At 43.3% G+C, this 19,373-nt stretch overlaps 1 protein-coding gene across 1 annotated transcript; it reads left to right on the forward strand.

Moving 5' to 3' along the window:
• Nucleotides 1-1,029: 1,029 nt before the first annotated feature.
• On the forward strand, nt 1,030-19,373 carry LOC128431334 (transmembrane protein 163). The gene is made up of 9 exons (XM_053417616.1): nt 1,030-1,075; nt 1,944-2,201; nt 3,167-3,286; nt 9,117-9,160; nt 9,385-9,476; nt 11,493-11,589; nt 16,034-16,145; nt 16,308-16,449; nt 16,790-19,373. The coding sequence occupies exons 1-9, from the start codon at nt 1,030-1,032 to the stop codon at nt 16,848-16,850; spliced, it is 972 nt and encodes a 323-aa protein (XP_053273591.1). The 3' UTR covers nt 16,851-19,373.

A 19,373-nucleotide genomic window follows, 5' to 3' on the forward strand; every position in this document is an offset into this window, starting at 1 on the left:
TTGTAAATACACAAAATAGTTATTTTCAAAATAAACAAATAAAGTACTCAATTATTTCTTTATAGATAAATAGATGCAGAAATAACCAAGTGAATACATAATTGAATGAAAAATAATTGCAACTTGTGGGGAAAAGGCTATTTGTGTTTATCTACTTAAAATATATTGTTTATTTTCATCAGACAAAGTTTGAGTTTACATTATGATAGACATATTAAAAATGAATACAGGATCGGTGATATCAGATGTCCCTTTCTACTTTTCTGTTGAGAGTTGTAATATCCAGATTGGCCACTAAATGTCATCATTGTACTTTGGACCAGTCCTGTATTCTCTGTACTGTACTTGTGAGAAGTTACCTTTAAGTAAAGTGTGGAGATATTTTGCTGACTAATGTTGCTAAATTACAAATTCACAGTTTGAAAATGTGTATGATATGCATAATGTGATGAGTCATTCATATTTGATGCTGAATTAGGGCCCTTGATTAACTGGGTGGTCAGCTAACACTACAAGTCCACGTTTATCATCACTGTCTCAGGTTATTTTACATGTTTAACATTAATATTATCACTTTTTGAGAGTGATTTCTGAAGATTACTTATTTTTTGTTGGTGCGTTTACTCCAACACCATCAAGTGACGTGGTACTAATGAATTAACACAGAGTTTAAACTACATTCAATGTACATGTTCAACACTGAGACTCATTTAAAGGCGTCACCCTTTAGTACATTGATAATTATAGATATCAGTGTGCTTTTAAATCTTGATATCCTGTCTGCACCAGACACAGAACCTCACAAGTCCTCACACTCAGTCACATTTGAATGATGGATCCTATGGGTCATGGGGTTCATCCTCAGAGGAGTGTGACACTGTGAGGAGTGAAGAAAAATGATGATGCAGCAGATGAGTTAAAGTCCACAAGGATCAACCACTGACTCACTCTAACTATGTCTCTCCACAGGTGGGGGACAGACACGTCTTCGTGCACGTCCGCAGGCTCGATCAGCATGTTTGCGGACAGATGTTTTCCTCGTGTGCAACGCGCTCGGCTCCGCAGCTGGGCAGAGGTCTCGTGACCTCGACGGGGATCAGTAATTAGAGTCCAGGTGTGTATGTGTGTGTGTGCGTGTGTGTGTGTGTGTGTCACCACACTGTGAACTGTTGTTAATGTGGACATGTGTGTTTTTCTTCTTCTGCTTCTGCCTATGCGCAACATCCTCTGTCAGGTTTCACAACACCTACACACACTAGTTCCGGTTATTACTTTCAAAATAAGAAGACAGTTTCTTCCACAGAAATCTGAACCTCTAACTCTTTTAAGAAATATTCAGAAGCTTCACTTGGGTTAGAAATTAACAAGCTAATATGTGAAATGTAGAAAGAGTCAGTTCGGTTTTCAATGTATTTTTAAAAAAGCAAAATAACAGTTTTTGAAAGAAAAAACCACGATACATATTATTCGTGACATGTAACATTAAAATTACACAATAATAATCTAATTACACAAAATAAAGGCATTCGACGTGTTCTCATAGACTTAAAAAATACAGAGAGACCAAAGATCATATACAGGGAAAGTACACAAAAGACAATAACATATTTGTACTATTACACAAAGATATTCAAATAAGCTCATTTTTGTTGTTATATTCCGAAATCTGATTTGTACATCCTAAAGGAAAAGAAGATATGTATGGATACAAAACTACTTTTTTCCATTATCAGTGACAAAATCAATGGAAATGTAGTTTGCTGTGTGGGGGATTAGACGTTGTGTCTCACAGACCTTTATTCTGATGTGCACATCCGATCTCATTTCCCTCACAGTGCGTAATTTGGAGACAGTGGACCTGCACAGGAGTCTCCCTCCCTCCCTCCCTCCCTCCCGTCCTCCCTCTCTGTCTCTGGGTGTCTCCCCCTGCACTTCTCGCTCAGGTGCGACATTCTTGCGGTGCCTCTCTGCCGAGAAGATGACGGACCCCGCGCCGCCCGACTCCACCGGCGTCCCGCACCCGGCTGTGGTTGTGGAGCCCGCGGCGGAGAACGGCCAGTGCGAGCAGGCGGACTCCCAGGAGCAGGAGCAGCAGCAGGAGCAGCAGGAGCAGCAGGAGCAGCGGAGCGGCACAGAAAGTCCGGGAAAGGGTCTGAAGATGGACCAGGAGATGAAGATCACAGAGAGCATAGATGACAAAGGTAGGTGGAGCGGGTTCGAAGTTCCTCAGATGCCCAGAGCGCACACTGCGCCCCGGTGCCATGGAGAGCGGCTCCTGATCCATACCCAACTGGGCATCCATCCAGATGTGCAGACACATGTTCCTCCTATACTCCAAACTGGGAGAGAGGATGACTCTGTGTTGTTGTGGTCAACACATTAAAGCAGAAGTTTGCATACCTGCGTCCATGGCTGAACAAACCCAGTGCTGTGATTAGTGTTGAGTGAATTCATTAGTGTTTGGCCTTTGGGAAGGAATGAGTGAAAACCCACAGGCCAGCGTTGTGTTCCACATCCTGAATATGACACAGAAAGAAGTGTGTGTCTGTGTGTGTAGTTCTCTGCCTCGACAACACAACCAGCCCATGTCACATTACACAGACCTTTATTTTAATACACAACTCAAATCATTTTCTCATGTGGCAAAAACCCAATTCACTTGTGTAAATCTTTAACTTCATATAGATTAATACTTTACATTATTATGGTAAAAACACAATGTGATTACTGTCATTCAAACCAATTCAATGGATGCTCATGCACAAATAAGCAATAGTCGTTTATATTTAAGTGATAATCTAATGCAGGGAGTATGTACACCAGTGTTTGGCAAAGAAGTTTTGTTTATATATTTTTAACTCTGCATTGGTATCCACCCTCAAGAATCCACATTGGTTTGGCTGAGCATCAAATGATTGATGTTGTAACGTGTGTGATGTGTAAATAGACAACTGCTTGATAACACCTTCACCATATTGGCTTTATGAGGTGATGTGTCCTTGTTGTGGCTAAAATAATCGTTTTACGCAGGTTTAAGTATCGAGAAGAAATATTGTCATGTATTTCCAAGTAATCCGCTTCTCTTCAAAGGTACATCTATGTATTATTATGAGTTGTTCCTGTTGTTTATCAGTAGGTGACAGTTGTCCTGTGTGGTTGTGTGCAGGTCTTCTGGAGAGCAGTGTGCGTCTGAAGCCTCACGAGGCACAGAGCTACCGTAAGAAAGCCCTGTGGGTGTCCTGGGTCTCCATCGCGGTCACCATCGTCCTCGCCATCGCTGCTTTCAGTGAGTGCTGCTTACAATCCTAAGATGCACTCGGTTTGGTGCTTCAAGGATAGGTTTGTTAATTATTGTGCCACCCTGTTGATCAACATGCCATCCAGCAGCCGGACTCATCAGCCGTACTGAAGATGAAACCTGAAGGACGAGCGGTTGATAGAGAAGACACACAGAGTCTCACACTTCACGTCGACGCCATGTTTCATTCCCTCTAAACCTTAAGCCTCCCACTGTTCCCACTTCAAATGACCCGTTCAGTTCTTTCTTTCCTTTTCTCCCAACTATCGAGGATGACCCCGCCCCTGAATGCTTGTGACTCATTCTCAGGTTTTTGATTGAGTGGAACAGGACAGAACATCTCTCTGACCTTCCAGGTGTAATTCAGGTGGTGCTCCATGTTGTGGTCAGGGACATCGTGTTTTCAGGTCCACTCCATTGTTGTGAACACGATATCTTTAGAATGCCTTGAGGGAACTTCTTCAAATTCTGTACAAATATTCACTAAGACTCACGGATTAATTGATTATTTATTAGAATTGTGAGGTCAAAGGTTCAAGAGTAACAGTTCACAGTGGCCTCTTTCGAGGAATTTCTTCAAATCTTGCCCAGTTGTCACTTGGACTCAAAGCTGAACTGATTAGATTTCAGTGGTCAAAGGTCAAAGGTCAAGTTGACTTCACACCAGTCTGGGAAAGCATGGTGGAATGAAGCTGCTCTGGTCGGCGGAGGCTCTCAAACGCAGGGCGGCGATTCTACTTTAGTCTCTGATATTAAATTCAAATGTTGCAGACATCAGAAAGATTGGGGGAAATGTAGAGATGAATATGTGTCAGAAATAAAAACATAGATTGAACAAGTTGTGCTTTAAATGAGAGTGTGTTGTGATGACTGGACTTTGTGAGTCTGCTCTCAGGAATCAGTCACCATCTCGTACTGCAACATTCAACCGAAGCCTCTTCCTCCGCCTCTGCAGTAAATGCAAATGAGGACTTGACATATGCACAAGTAAGGAGGACAAGTTGTGCTGCAGTGTGGTTGATCACCTCACCGCTGGCTCACCGATGTGCAGGGACATCCTGCCGGCTCTTTCTCACAAATGAAGATCTGCCCTACTTGCAAATCAACTGCAGAAACGAGCAGAGGCAGAGATGAGGCAGCTGGGATGTGACCTGCCGCCCCACTGGGTCACTACTTTCTGTTTGTAAGCTCTCGAGGAATAAGAGACCGATTTATTTGACTCATTGCTTTTACCTGAGTCAGAATTAGTGAAGTGACCCAGCAGGCGAACTGAGTGGAAGAACTGTGATACTTTTGTTTTGGAAATGTCAGCGTCTTCCTGTGCACAGTTGTTTCAAACACTAAACCCACTTCCTGTCTGATAAGGAAACGCTGGTAGAGCTGCAGAACACAACAGGCCTGTCCGACAACTTCTTTCTGCCCCTTGTATGTTGTGTGTTTCACATAATCCACAGTGAAAGAGGTGGATTCAGTGGAAATAAGAGAATCCTACACTGTTCTGCTGCAGATGCTACAAAGTTAAATGGTCTTGGGAGGTTTTTCGGCGATGACCTCCCTCAACGGAGTTACTGAATTATGTTTTATTAGTTTAGAAAAGAAAGTTTTCTCAATGAAAGCCTCAGAAAGGTGGACAGAGCTCTGCAGGGCGTTGGTGAAGTCCCCTCCACCTGCTGCTGCTCCCTGTCGTCTCTACGTGAGGACAGAATGACGGCCGCTGGGAGACATGTCCTGTCAAATATTAGCATTACTCAAACATGGAAAAGACCGGCTTCTACTCGAGCGTGGGTGTGCGTGTGGGAATTTTATTACGGGCTTCCAGGTGCAGCTATCGTGTAGACGTCCTAGTTCACAGGTTCATGGGAAACTGGACACACGTGAGCTGTTACTGCGAGTGAGATCAGATTCGCTGGGGCCAGATTATCCACAGAGAAATAGTAACATTGTAAATTAGAAGATTAACCACTTTAACAACAGTTAAAAATAAGACTAAAATATTTACAGCATCCTGAAGGGAACTGAAAGAAGAGCAGTCACTTCCTGTGTGAACCAGAGACTGTTTTTAAAGATGGAGAGCAGTCATCCATCCTCATACCGATCAGAATCAGAGTTAGAGTTAGAGTCGGGTCCAGCTTGTGTTTTCTCCTCTGTGGAGTCGAACTGAGTGGAATGATTGTATGACTGTCAACATAATCCCGCCCCCTGTAATAACAAGCACCGTGAGAGAAACACCATCAGTCCAGCAACTGGAAAAACAACCTTGACAGCAAAGTGCTTCACTGATATGCAAACTGCAGCTCGAGAAACAGCCAATAAAGCTGCAGAGAACGAACGGTGTTTCATCTTCTTCCTCTCTTGTCTGTGTGACAGGGAGGGAGGAGGGGGGGGGGGGGGCAGTGAGATGAGAGATCTCCACTGTGTGTGTGTGTGTGTGTGTGTGTGTGATGCTGAAACTCCGTCCCAGCTGACACCCACCCAGCTTGCTTGGGAGCCAATTAGCCGTCGCTGTGCCCGCCGAGCTGCCGCAGATTCATTTATACACGAGTTCTTCTTCTCTCTGCTCCTAACGAAGGAGGTAGGACCGGATCGAGGGAAGGAGGGAAGGAGGAGGGAGGGAGGAGGGAGGGAGGGGAGTAGGAGGAGCAGCAGATGTGCTTTTCTAGTTGACATTAGAGGCAGATCTGTCGGGGGGGTTGCAGCCCAAATGAGATCTTTAAAAAGCATTTTCATTTCTCACGTTTCAGTGAGTTTAAGACGCTGGAAGACAAACACACTGTCACGTCCACTGTGGCAGATGCAGGACACCGGCGTCCACACAGCCACTCCCTGGTATTGACTCTCATCAAAACAGCTGTCAGCCGGTGTTTGCTGTAGCATTTGTCTGCTCGCACACCGAGAGCTCGGGCACCCAGGGTTTGACAAGAAGAACATCTCCACTCGGGATGTTTAAAGAGCAAAGCCGACCAGTTTAGATTCCATGTGCCCCCACACAGTGTACATATGTGATGTATAGATATAAAGGCTCTGTGGCTAAAACACACAAGTCAAATGCAACATGGGAACTGAGACTAAGATTCAAACCAAGAACCACTTTATGTTTTAACGGCCGATTATCAGTTATTCAGCAGAATAAAGGATGAATGTTATTTCATCACTTTCTTTAACATTGCTAAACAGGGCACTTTTAGACATTTTCACAGATTTCACAGAGAATAATTCATGAGTCTTCCGAGGGCTGGTCTGTGCGATGCGGTGCAGCCTGATTGGATTTAAGCAGGCGTCGCTCTGGGCTCGACTGAGTGCTGTGCTCGTTGTAGCGTTTGCATTTCGGGGTGTTTGAACATTTTCTTTCCTGTTTTACTTTGTAGTTCTTTCTCTATATGTCTCCGGCTTGTTGTACTTCCTGCCTTTGTCCCTGCTTCCCCTCCTCGCCCTGATTGGTTTCACCTGAGTCCAATCAGGTTGATTAGTCTCTTCCAGTTTCTCTGGCTCAGTTTGGTTCAGTTTAGTTTAAGTGTTCTGCCTCCATGGATGACCAGTAAGACAACTTTTGAGATTTAAAGTCTTAAAACTGTTACACCAGTTAACATTTAATATGTAAACCCAAAGTTATGTGCATAAGGTTCTAGTTTTGCTGTGTTTAAAACCTGTGAACCTTTTAATTTGTGACTTGTGTGTGAAAATTACTGAACCAGAAATGTTTGAAGGGTTTCTAGAAGGAAGACAAGGCCTGTGGTTGGATCCCATTAGAGCTCGAGCTACCAGTCTGACCCAGTTCTCGTTTCAGCAGCTGTCTCAGTAACACGGGACATTCTTGTATAGAAGAGCCCCAGAGCTTTCAAACAACATAGAATTTGTCATGGTGGTGTGAAAATGAAGTGTGGCACAGACCTAAATGTACGAGTAGCACCACAGTGTGACGAGTGCTGACAAAATGAAACCAGCAGACACAGATTCAGGTTTTTTCCCTGAACCTGAACTCAAGTTGTCTGTGTCTATGAAGCTCAGAGGAGGAGGAGGAAGAGGAGGAGGAGGAGGAGGTTAGAGGACGATGCCAACTGTTGCTTTTAACGTGTTTTTATCAATAATATGAAAGATAAATAATTCTGTTCATGGATAATTGATCCTCGTAACGATATTGGCCATTGTGGTTCTGCACAGATTGTGTTTGTGTTCGATTTACTGACAAAGTTGTTTCTCAGATCAGTTTACCGTCACTGTTTCCATGCTGCATCTCTGCAGATCTCTGCCGTCGCACTGATTTGTATTCAAGGCTCATACGCGTTTGCATAAGTGTGTCTGTGTGTGTGTGTGTGTGTGTCTCTGATCTGGTTTTGGTCGGGCGATGGATGGCAGGGGAGGGGATGATCCTACCTGCAGCCCAGAGAGAGACACTGAATGAGGATGAAAAATAAAAGGGAGGATGGAAGAGGAAGCTTGAGACTTGAGGAGGCAGGTGTAGGAAAGAGGAAGAAAGGAGTTGAGCGCTCTTGCAGAAGAAGGAGAACGAGGAGCTACAGGGGAGGCGGAGGGAAAGAGTGCAGTGTTTCTGTGTGCAGAGCTGAGGCGAGTTACTGGCCCCCAGTGAGTCTGGCTAAAAATAAACCAGAGAGCCGAGGATTCCTCCCCTCCATCTATCAGCATCTTCCTCTTTGTCTCATCTCCCCTCTCCGCTCGCTGCAGGTGTGAGTGGATGATTCCTCACAGAGCGGCGGCTCCATGTTTGTTGTCAACACGTCTCCAGCTCCATTTAATTGCAGCAGAAACTAATTAAAAACAGGAAAACAGTTGCTCACTGGGATCGATGCAGTTCAACAGGAGAGGACGGGGCCAGGGTGTATCTGGCAGCAATCATCGTGTTTACCACAAATCTAGTTTAGTGAAGTGATCCACAGCAGCTTGATTCTAATGCTGGTTGTTTACATCCATCAAACTTGGCACTGCTCTCGTTCTTGTTCAGTTTCCTGCACGTCTTCCATAATTCTCACTTTCCTTTCACTTGCTTCACCGACGTCAAGTGTGAATAAGTTACAGCTTGAAAATACAGATGTTTATTGAGCTATTTGACCAACAGTAGGTTTTAAAGTGTAGCTTCAATATCTCAACGCCTCTCTGTTGCTTTGCTACAGCGTCTCTTTCATAAAGACGTCCTGTTGTGAGAGACTTTTAACATTTGTGTTGAAATGATATCTTTTCATTTTCAAGACAGGAAATGTTTTGATCTGGTCACATGTGCACATGTGATTCTGATTCTGATTGGAGAAGCTGGTAGAGCTGGAAACGTGTGGATAGAATGTGTAACGTACAGAAGAAAGTCACCGCAATGTATTTTTATGTTTAATATATATAAAACAATAAAAGCATCAATCCTCACGACCGTAAGAATGAAGTGATTATTTGTGTCTGTGTGATTTTTCTCTTCTTTACTGTTTACTTGTGTCCATTTGCACTTTACTTGTACAATTTATTATGCAGATTATTCTGAAAATATACTGATTTATTTATATATATATATATATATATATATATGTATGTATGTGTGTATATACTGTTTTATTCGTATATTGTTGACCATACAGTTTATATTTATATATATATATATATATTCTCTTTATACATGGGTTTATAATGTACATATTGTCTGTGGTTTACTTTATTCTACTGTATTTTAACTTGCTCTCTTTGTTTTGACACTTTGCTGCTATAACTTAACTAATGTTTATGTTTATGAATGAACTGTCGATGATGAAACTAATGTTACAAACAAATCTGTGTAAGTTGTGGAAGTTGAGTCGTGATTCATTCTCTCTCTCTTTTGCAGCTGTTTCCATCATGCGTCACAGTGCTGCAGCTTTCGGATTCGCTGTAAGTCAATTGAAAAAGATGTGTTGATTCTATTTGCTGGAGTGATGAGAATATTACATGTTTCTGTTTTCACTGTCATCTATGTCTAAGAAACATAAAGTTTATCCAACAAATCAAACTTAACCCTTTAACTAGAGCTGGGACAGTGAAGTAGGGAATCTAAAAAACTGGCTCAGTTGTAAATGATGTACTTATTAAATGTCTCCCTCGTCTTCCCTCTGTAGTTTGACGCAGCGCTGGACGTGTTGTCCTCCGTCATCGTGTTGTGGCGATACAGCAATGCAGCAGCTGTTCATTCTGCACACAGAGAATACATGTGAGTACAACCAGCGCTCAGCCAGAGCTCCACAGAAATCAGCTCATCACCAGGAAGGGATCGAGACTCTAAAAACAGAATCAAGCAGATGTTTAAACGGCTTTAAAAATTGAATTGAACACCTTTTCATTTGTTTTTTTTGCTAAGTTATCTGTGAAGCATTGTGTAACCTTTTTTAAACAAGTGCTTACTTATTATTTGCAGACACCTGCATTTATCTGAGCCCTTGTTTTGACCCGCCAGAGCCAGTTGAATATACTGAGAGACCAGTGAGACTGACTGGGACCCAGTTGTCCTTCCCGTTATTTCCACTCAGTTGTATTAATTTCAAACCAAAGCATCTTTTACTGAATTAAAGAGAAGAGAAACGATCTCTGCCCAGACTGTGTCTGTGTGTGGTAGCTTCAGTCTCTCCGCCCCTGACTCACTCTCAAGACGTGTCGAGGTCTCAGAGGACAGACGGCTAATTGCTGCGGAGACGACGTATGAGATCACGTCCTCTGGAGACGAGACACAGACGGAACAAGACATTAATTCAAACTTCTGACAGGCTGCCCACGTATCAAATACTGTCGGCAAGGAATTAAAAACCGAAGCTTGGTTTTTGATCCATATTTATACATTTGAGTGTGAAATGTTTCCACTGATCCACAGATTTCTCTGTTACTTCAGCTGCTAGTTGGAGAATTTGGATAATTTCTACATGAGAAGTTCAGAAGGAGAAGTCAACATCAACTTTAGGTTGATTTAGCTTCTTTTTATATAGTTGCAAACTTCTGTGATATTGAGAGAATTGTGATCAGGCAACTTTGCAGCAGCTTCTGTATATTCATGAACTGAAGTACTGAAACGGACAGGAGAGAGAGAATCACCTGCATGCAACTACAACGCCCACACATGTGGCTGCACAAGTGAGCAAGCACTTACTGTGTGTGTGTGTGCGTGTGTGTGTGCTCACAGACACACACACACAATACCAGCCGTGTTGTGCTTCTGTTTTCCTTCCAGCACTTTCTCTCTGTGTGTTAACAAACAGGAGCTCCCGTCAGAGCGACTGAACAAACCAGCGACTCACATTCAGAGCATTGATTTTCCTCTTAATTCTTTTTGTCCGTCTGTGGCTGATCGGGGGTCAGTGGTAGAGACCGGTTGCCACGGGAACAGGCTCACTAGACAAATTAGTTTCCTAAATGAAAGCGTGGAGCTTTAAAAAAACAATAATAACCTTCATTCACATGAGTGATGCTGCTGAGCAGATTTTAATATTAAAATGTGAAGTCGAGTTGAAACAGAACCTGAAGTTTTACAGGAGATGTTAATGCTGCTTCTCTGCACTTTTGTTTTTCTTGTGGAGAAACGGCTTCACGGAGACGTTGTTATCTTTACATCCATGCTGTACAAGACACAACAGGGGGTGTGTGTCTGTGTGTGTGCGTCTGTCTGTGTGTGTGTGTGTGTGTGTGTGTGCGCTGCTGTGGACTTCCTAGAGTGATGTTGGGTGTTGCCTTGGTCCCCTCATCCGGTCGATCCCAGGATAATGAGCTCGGCTGGAGAAGAAACCTTTAAACTTTAAAATAGTTTCTTCTTCTCTCTTCTGCTCTCCCTCTGGAATCTGTTAATTAGTTAAAGATCTGCTGCTTCCAATCAATCTGTGCCGACCATTTTCACTTCCTCTGTGTCGTGTGCAGTTCTGTGAATCTCATGATCACTTCAGGACGACTGAGGAATTTATTTCTGTTGGTCCACAGGGCGAAGATGTGTGAGATTTATTATTCCTAGTTTATAGCTTGAGGGGTAATAAGAGGCTCCTGGTTGTCCCTGGTAATTCAACCCACTCTCTCTGATGAATTGAACCGTGCCGGTGGAATTCAGACTCATTACGTCTTGAGCTGTTTTTCCACCACTCTGAATTCTTCCCTGCAGGTAGCAGCTTTCAGTGTCGGGGTAAATAGTTGCATCCATGTTTTCACCATTTCATGCTGATGCTTTTTCTGTCTCTCTGCTTCTCCTCCTCAGAGCCTGTGTCATCCTGGGTGTGATCTTCATCCTGTCCTCCCTGTGCATTCTGGGTAAGGCCATCAATGACCTGGCCACCAAGCTGTTGCCTGAAGTGGTAAGAATTTAACAAAAAACATTTGTACATGTCTTCTTTGCCTCTTGCGTGCATGAAACATGACACACGTGTTTTATATCATTTCAGACAGTTGAACCTTTGTTTGTACTGAGGCTTTAATTTGACCTAGAACATCGAGTCAAGAGATAATTTGTCTGTAAAGCTGGAAATTTGAAATGTGCGTTTGAGAAGTTCTTCCTGTTTACTCGTGGACGAGTTGTTTAGATTTTTTAAATGAGTTTCAGGTTCACCGGAGTAGTGCGATGGTTTTTGTATATTAATAGAAAGATTGAAGATGATTTTAGTGAGTGGATGTGTCCTGGGAGCCAAGAGGGTTAATAAACACAAGCTTCCATCGCAGTGGGGGGCTCTGACAGCTGCATCACTGTCAGCTGAACACTCACTAAACAGATTTGTGCTTTTCACTGAACTCTGGTGAGTAATCAGATTTTTTTTTCTGGGGAATTTGTGGCTATTTTTAAAATCCTGGCCAGACACTAATGACCACTTTGTCCTTATCGGCTTCTCTGTAAAACCACCAGTGTGCCACGGACCAGGATTTCACTTAGAAGCCCTGAAACGGCCCGGCTGACTTTGTCTGTGCTGATGTTTATTAATACCTCGTGCAAATCTGTGAGTAGACGGCTCCTGACGTGATGTACATGAAGCTGCAGGTCTAATGTGGCATCTCCTGGTCCTGTGGATCTGATCAGACGACATGTTGGATCTCAGCTGCAGCCTCAGATCAGTTGTTAGGGAACAGATGGAAGGTTTCGACCTTGTCTCCTAAAATCAAGTCTGGAGGATTTGGTTATAATTAGATTTTAGAGTGAGGCTGTAGTGAAGCCTCTCGTCACACTTGTAGTCCTGAATCCTGCACGTGTGTATTTACTGTTAGTTTAATCTGGAGGCTGTGTATGTGTATGTGGGGGGGGTTCATACAGGTTTAGCATGTCTTGGTTTGTGTTGTTGTGACCTGCTGTTGTTGAAAAAACTATATTTATGGTTTTGAAAATGGTTTAATAGATTCATCCAACATACACACGTACTTTATTCCTCTTTGCTAAGTTCAAATAAAGTGAAATGTTGTTAGGAAGTGGGAGAATGATTTATTCAGTTCTGAGAGAGTCAGGATGAGCTGAATGAGTCGTGTGTATCTCTGCTGCAGAATAAGATTTAACCATTCTAAGAGAAAGTGGTCCGAGTGATTCTCAGGATTCATTCAAACCTGAACTTGGAGCTGAGCACTTGTGATGGGAGTGATGGGATCACCCCGGACAGATGTTGAGACCAGTTCTTAATGGGGTCTGTCACAGTAAGAATCTGAATTGAGAAAATCAGGTTTCAAGGTCTTTGTTGTCAGATTGAATATCTTGTTTGTGCTGGAAATGATTCTTCTTATAGAAACAGGCCCAAGTGGAGTACGAGTGAAACGGTTCCACAGCAGCTTCTGTTGGTTTCTAACACAAACCTGATTTTCAGTCTGAACAGATTCAGTTTGGTGTGAGCATGTAAAAGTGTTTTTCTGCTGCTGGATGAAGAAGGTCTCAGATCTCCAGTGTGACGACTCGGGAGGTTTCTCACTTCCTGAAATAGCTTCATCACCCGGCTGCTGAGCAATAGTCCTCTATGTAGAAAGGCTCTGAGCGAATAGTGATGATGATGATGGCGACTAAACATTTTAACATTTTACTTTGTGTGGATAAGAGATGTAGAGAAACTTATGTGGAATTGATGATTGTGTATTTGTACAGTTTTAGTTTTACTTTTAAATTGGATGATCCCATCATCCCGGCTCGGTGTGAGGTGGGATCTGTGGGGCTTGGCATGAAAAGCTGAACTCATGATCACAGCTGGATGCATTTTAATCTGACTTCCTGGATCAGCTGCAGAACCCGAAAGATAATCTCTCCGGGCTCAAACCTGGTTTAGTTTTCAGATGAGTTATTGATTTATCGCCTCGACTTGTTTCCCGTCTCCTCGTCTGTGAGTCGAGCCCGACAGGCGGCCATCGACCAGGGAGCCACAGATTGGGTTTTCTGCTCCGACTTTATCAGACTGGTTTCTGGTGCATCATGGATGGAGATATAAATAGCCCCCCCCAGTACGCCACAGTTAGAAACGAGGTTTATTTTCACCACCTCCCTCTCGTCCTCCTTGCTATGAAATGTTAATAAGGTAAACGACTGGATAAATATGCAGTGGTGATGCAGACAGAGGAGGGAGGGAGGGAGGGAGGGAGGGAGGAGAGAGAGTAACCTGTGAAGAAGGAGGAGGAGGAGGGTGCAGACAGAAACACAAGGAGGAGGGAGTAGGGAGGAGGGGAGAGAGAGAGAGTAACCTGTGGAGGAGGAGGAGGAGGAGGAGGAGGAGGGTGCAGACAGAAACACGAGGAAGAGGATTTTTTTTTTTTTACACCTGAATGTTCTGACACCGTTAATCCTCCGAAGCCCAATCAGTCATTTAGCTTCACAAACATAGATTCACTTTTCATACGAGCAATTCACCATCGGATTCAGAGTTTTTTCATATTTTAATCAGAGAGCTGAGAAAATGCAATGACACCACTGTAATACCTTAAGATTAAATCAACTTATATATTTACAGTTTTCTATTGTTTAAACCCATTAAAAAAAACAGTAAGTTACTTGGAAAAAATATAAAATAAGAGTTGGAATCCCTAAATTAAGATTCAAAATAATAAAAAAACTGTAAATAATTATTTGTACAGGATTATTAAAGTTTTGAATGTTAAATCTCATTGAATTCTTTGTAAAAAATACAAAACTACACATCCTATTTTGTTTGTTATCTCTCTCTAGTTTCTACCTCTCTCCCTATACACGCAGTTTGGTGAAATAGATTTGATCAGATAATCCCAGTTTAATTTCCCCTCACATTTAGAATGAATCTCCATTCGTCCTCCTCTCTGTCCCTCTCTCTGTCCCTCTCTGTCCTGGTCTGTCCCTCTCTCTGTCCCTCTCTCTGTCCCTCTCTCTGTCCTGGTCTGTCCCTCTCTCTGTCCCTCTCTCTGTCTGCTTCCTCCAGGTGACTGTGGGCGTCGTGTGTCTCAGCTGATGGCTCCGCCTCCAAAGAGCAGAACACTTTGTCCCGTTTTCATATTCTGCTCAGGGATCTGTTGTCAAATGTAAATGTCAAGTGCTGTGTTCATATTCTGGGCAGGGTTTGTTTGTCATGACCTCTATCCGCTGTTCTCCGTGTGTGTGTGTGTGTGTGTGTGTGTGTGTGTGTGTGTGTGTGTGTGTGTGTGTGTGTGTGTGTGTGTGTGTGTGTGTGTGTGTGTGTGTGTGTGTGTGTGTGTGTGTGTGTGTGTGTGTGTGTGTGTGTGTGTGTGTCCCTCTCCCATGGGCCTGGATGTCTGCCCACCCACTTTGAATGTTGATCAGAGGGTCACTGAGGGGCTTCCTTACGACACCAGCCTGAGAGCCATCTGCCTCTTTCTGGAAACACAACTTTTCTAACCAACTTTATCTTTGTATCGTTTCAATGTGATCATTGAGATTTGAGGGATGAATCATCCAGGTAACATGCAGCCATTATAGATCTGCTGTAAATCCAGAATCTAAAGTGAAGCTGCTGCAGGGACCTGACTGTGATGATGCTTAGAAAGACCAACAAAGCTAAATCAACACATACACTTGTATCATACTGAGGGCACTTTCTCATTGTGTTATGCCTCACAACTAAATGCACAAATCGAAACCTATTTCTAACCCTAAAGAAATCCTCGTACAGTGCTCACAAAGAAGTATAAGTACACACACTAATTTAATCCAACATGACTGAAATTCATCAGATCCAGAATCTGTCTCTTGGCCGTGATGAATGAATATTAGTAGAAGGAGCTCGTTTCATGTTGTGAGTCACAGGTCTGAGGTTTTCTCCTCATCTCTGATGTCTCTGTGTTCAAATGAGCTTTCCATGGCTCTGAGGCCATAGTGCAATATTAATGCTGCCGCAGAGGCACTGAGTGCTCTGCAGCTCCACCCCCCCTCCCCCCCCGCCCCTCATCCATCCTCCTCCGCGGTGATGATGGGTGTAACGGCATATTCTAATATTTTAAAACCACAAAAACCCGTCTGGAAGGTTGGATCGTTTTCAAACCCAGATTAATGAGGAGATGATCAAGATAAACCTGAGGAGGGGGAATAGATAGATGGGGGGGGGGGGGGGCTGTGGCTGTCGTGGGTCTTGTGGAAAGTGATGGAGGATCTGTAGTTATTAATAAACTCCTCTTCTCATCTGGATATTGACAGTTATTAACTGATCCGTTGAGTGAAGTCATAACCGTTTGCTTGATGCCAGTAAGGGGATAGAGACTCAGACTGGTGTGGATGAACCAGTGGTGTAGAGGACCGAGAATCGAACCCTGAGGGACACCACCAGAGTGACCAAGCTCTCGCTGTGCGTCTGTCTCCCTCAGGACGGCTTCCTGTTCAGCGTGTCCATCGTGAGCGGCGTGGTGTGCATCATCCTGGCCGTGGTCAAGTTCATGATCGGGAGGGTGCTGACCAGCCGAGCCCTCATCACCGACGGTGGGTGAACACACACAGACACACACACACACACACACACTTTCAGCTCATTGGAGGCATCTCAGGAATCTTTCACCCTCAAGTGAACTGAGAATCACGTGTCCACTGAATTCCAACACTTTAAAAACAAAGAGTCGGAATCATGTGTTTCTGTCTGTGCAGGTTTCAACTCACTGGTGGGAGGAGTCATGGGCTTCTCCATCCTCATCAGCGCCGAGGTGTTCAAGCACGAGCCCCAGGTGTGGTACCTGGACGGGACCATAGGGGTCCTCATGGGCCTCATCATCCTGTCCTACGGAGTCAAGTAAGATCGCAGCTGATCTCATGATGAACTGATCTGCTTTTCTCAGGCTTCACAGAAAGTTTAGATAAATCCCAGGAGGGAAATAACAGTTATCCAATTGCTAACAGTAAAATCCCAAAACAAAAAGTTCCCTCAGGAGACGGTTTGAAACTTCAGTTTGAAATCATCGATGCTGATGGAGTGAGATTTTAGTTTTGCCTCAAGCAACGAATAAAACCAGAAAAATGTATTTGTCTGCAGGGACCCAGAAAGGCACACAGCTTTTTTTTATTCTTTATTTAGAGACTCACGTTCTCCTCTTCCTCATCTTCTTCCTCTTCCTCCTCCTCTTCCTCTGCAGGCTGCTGCTGGACATGGTTCCACGGATCCGACAAACCAGGAACTATGAGCGTTTTGAGTGATGGAGCAGAGATAAAGAAGAAGAAGAGCAGGGGATTGGGGTTGGGGGGGGGGGGGGGTGGGGTTGTCAATTCCCTCCCCCCCCCCCACACGTCTCTCCACAGACTCTCAGGCCTGGAGGTGCCAGTGACCTGAGGTTCAGGCCGATCAAACTCCTGTGGCACCTTTTTAAGTGTTTGACAATTTGCTGTAAATATAAATTCTTTGTCTTTGAACCGTGAGCAGGTCTGTTGTGTGTGCCCCCCCCCCCCCCCCCCCGATTCACAAAGGCCACAGTAAGATGATATACGATACCTCAGTTCCACCTCATCCAAACGCAGCGCTTTACTTTCCCCATGGTTCCTAGAGGCCTTTGTGTGTGTGTCTGTCTGTGTGTGTGTGTGTGTGTGGCAGTGAAGTGTTAATGGTGTTTTGAGGAAGTGTCAACACACGAGGCCTCACAGGGAACAAACACACAAACTGTCAGTGATGTGATTCGCTGTCTACAGTATTTATCTGGAGTGACGTCTTAGTGACCTCATCATTAGCCTGATGACGTCATCAGTCGTGACACACGAGGGAAACAGACTCTGTTTACTTCATGTTAGTGAATGTACGTATTTGTACTTTGGCATCTTGTGCCACCTACTGGCGAGTAGAGGCAACTGCATCTCTTGTATAACTTCATATGAGAGATGAAATGGATTATTTTTCATTTTTCTTTGAGTGAAGAGTTTATCAGAGAAACGAACTTTGTGTCGTGAGTCAAGTTGAAGTTGTTGTTTCAGATTCTGAGGTCAGAGAGGAGCCGGATGATCTGATGGTTTGATTTCTGTCTCCTTCAGATCAGATCCAGAGTCTGTTCTCATTGTCACAGCAGCTGAGCCAGTTTGTGACCAACGGGTTTGTTCTCTCTGTGGTTTGTGGATTTTAATTTTAGATGTTAAAACTAAATGATCCATGAAAGGAAGAGAAAGTTCCTTGTTTGGATTCAAGTGTAGTTTGGAGTTTGACCTCAGTGAGAATCTGTTTGTTGTTTTTCTTTTGTCTTCGTGATGTTTGACGAACGTCCAGAAGTTCGTATCTTGTGATGAACTCTGAATCTTCTTCTTCTTCTGCATCGTTTCATTTTCCTTCTTTCTGTGAAATATTCCAATCTACTGTGACCGATTCCACTTTCCAGCAAAGTTCGGCTTCAGTTTGTCGTTGGGCCGGTTGTTGATGAGCTGATCGGACAGGAAGTGATCCGACTGTTGAGAGTTTGAAACCCGACGACTGTTGAATCCACTCACACGTTTAACAAAAGTTTCTGAGCCGCGACATCGTCAAACTTTGACTTTGTCCCTTTTCCTGTGTCCGTGCTGTTTGATCACAGGCTGCGGAGACAAGTGGACATTTATCTTGTTGATATCGTGTCCATAACGTGACCGTATCTGTTTGTTTGGGTTCAACATGGTGACATGTGAAGTAGTAACTTGGTATTTAAGCTGATTTGTGTTCTTGATTTAAGACGAGAAGCTTTTTAAAAGACGTAATCGTTTAGTTCAGCTCAGATCTGACTTCAGTTTCCTCCTCTTTTAAAAGAGAAACATTAAAAATGTGAAGAATTCCAAAGTTTAAAAACACAGGCGCAGGGCTCCACATGTGGCTGCAGGGGGCGCTGTTGCAGAGTGTTGCTTTAAAACATGAAACAACCAAATATAAAGTTTATTTATAGAGAGAATGAAACGTCTCGAATATACAGAAGCACATTTCTGCCATGAATATAAACAAGAAGGGAAGTTAGTCATGATTAAAAAATAAAGATTCTCATATAATGTCTCATTGTATTAAATTAGGAAGTAAACTGTTTTAACTTGAGCTGCAGAGTTTTAACTTGTTTTTATCATGACTGACTTATCATCTTGTCCATCAGGCAGAAAACAGCTTCAATACAAAGACTTATGAAAACCAGACTTCATAGAGAATCAATATCTATCAATCAATGTGTTGTTCTGAGCAGGACGTGTTTCTGCCCTGAACTTTAGATGTGAAGAGTTTAAATGTTACAGAAGCTGTAATATATGAAATGATCGATGTGTAGTAACACGTTTCTCTGGCTCCTCCTCCTCGTCTCTGACTCCAGAGCCTGAATGTGATTGACAGGAGAGAGGCTGAATGTACCTGTTCTGAATCGCTGGTTAAAACAGAAGCTCCATCTCTTTCTGTTTAATACAGAAGCTGCCTGAGTTCAATTTGAGTCTCAAAGTCCGAGCACAGGAAATAGATGATTGTTCCTAGTTTAAATTATCAACTGGAGATGAAATTATAATGTATAATTATAAAAATGTGTCTGAAAGTTGAATCTGTGCTCAGGATCAAATCAAACTCCAGCAGCTCGGTGGTTCGATTCCTGAAATCCTCTCTCTCTCTCTGTGGACTGTACGTTTCTGTGTAAATACTGAATGTGAATCTGCTGTGGTGTGGAACCAGTGTAAAGCACAGTCGGAGACTCTGATCACAGAAAAAGGTTTATTTAAAAATAAAGTTATATCCCTCTTTACTCA

Source organism: Pleuronectes platessa, chromosome 24 (assembly GCF_947347685.1).
Source record: "Pleuronectes platessa chromosome 24, fPlePla1.1, whole genome shotgun sequence".
NCBI classification, from domain to species: domain Eukaryota; kingdom Metazoa; phylum Chordata; class Actinopteri; order Pleuronectiformes; family Pleuronectidae; genus Pleuronectes; species Pleuronectes platessa.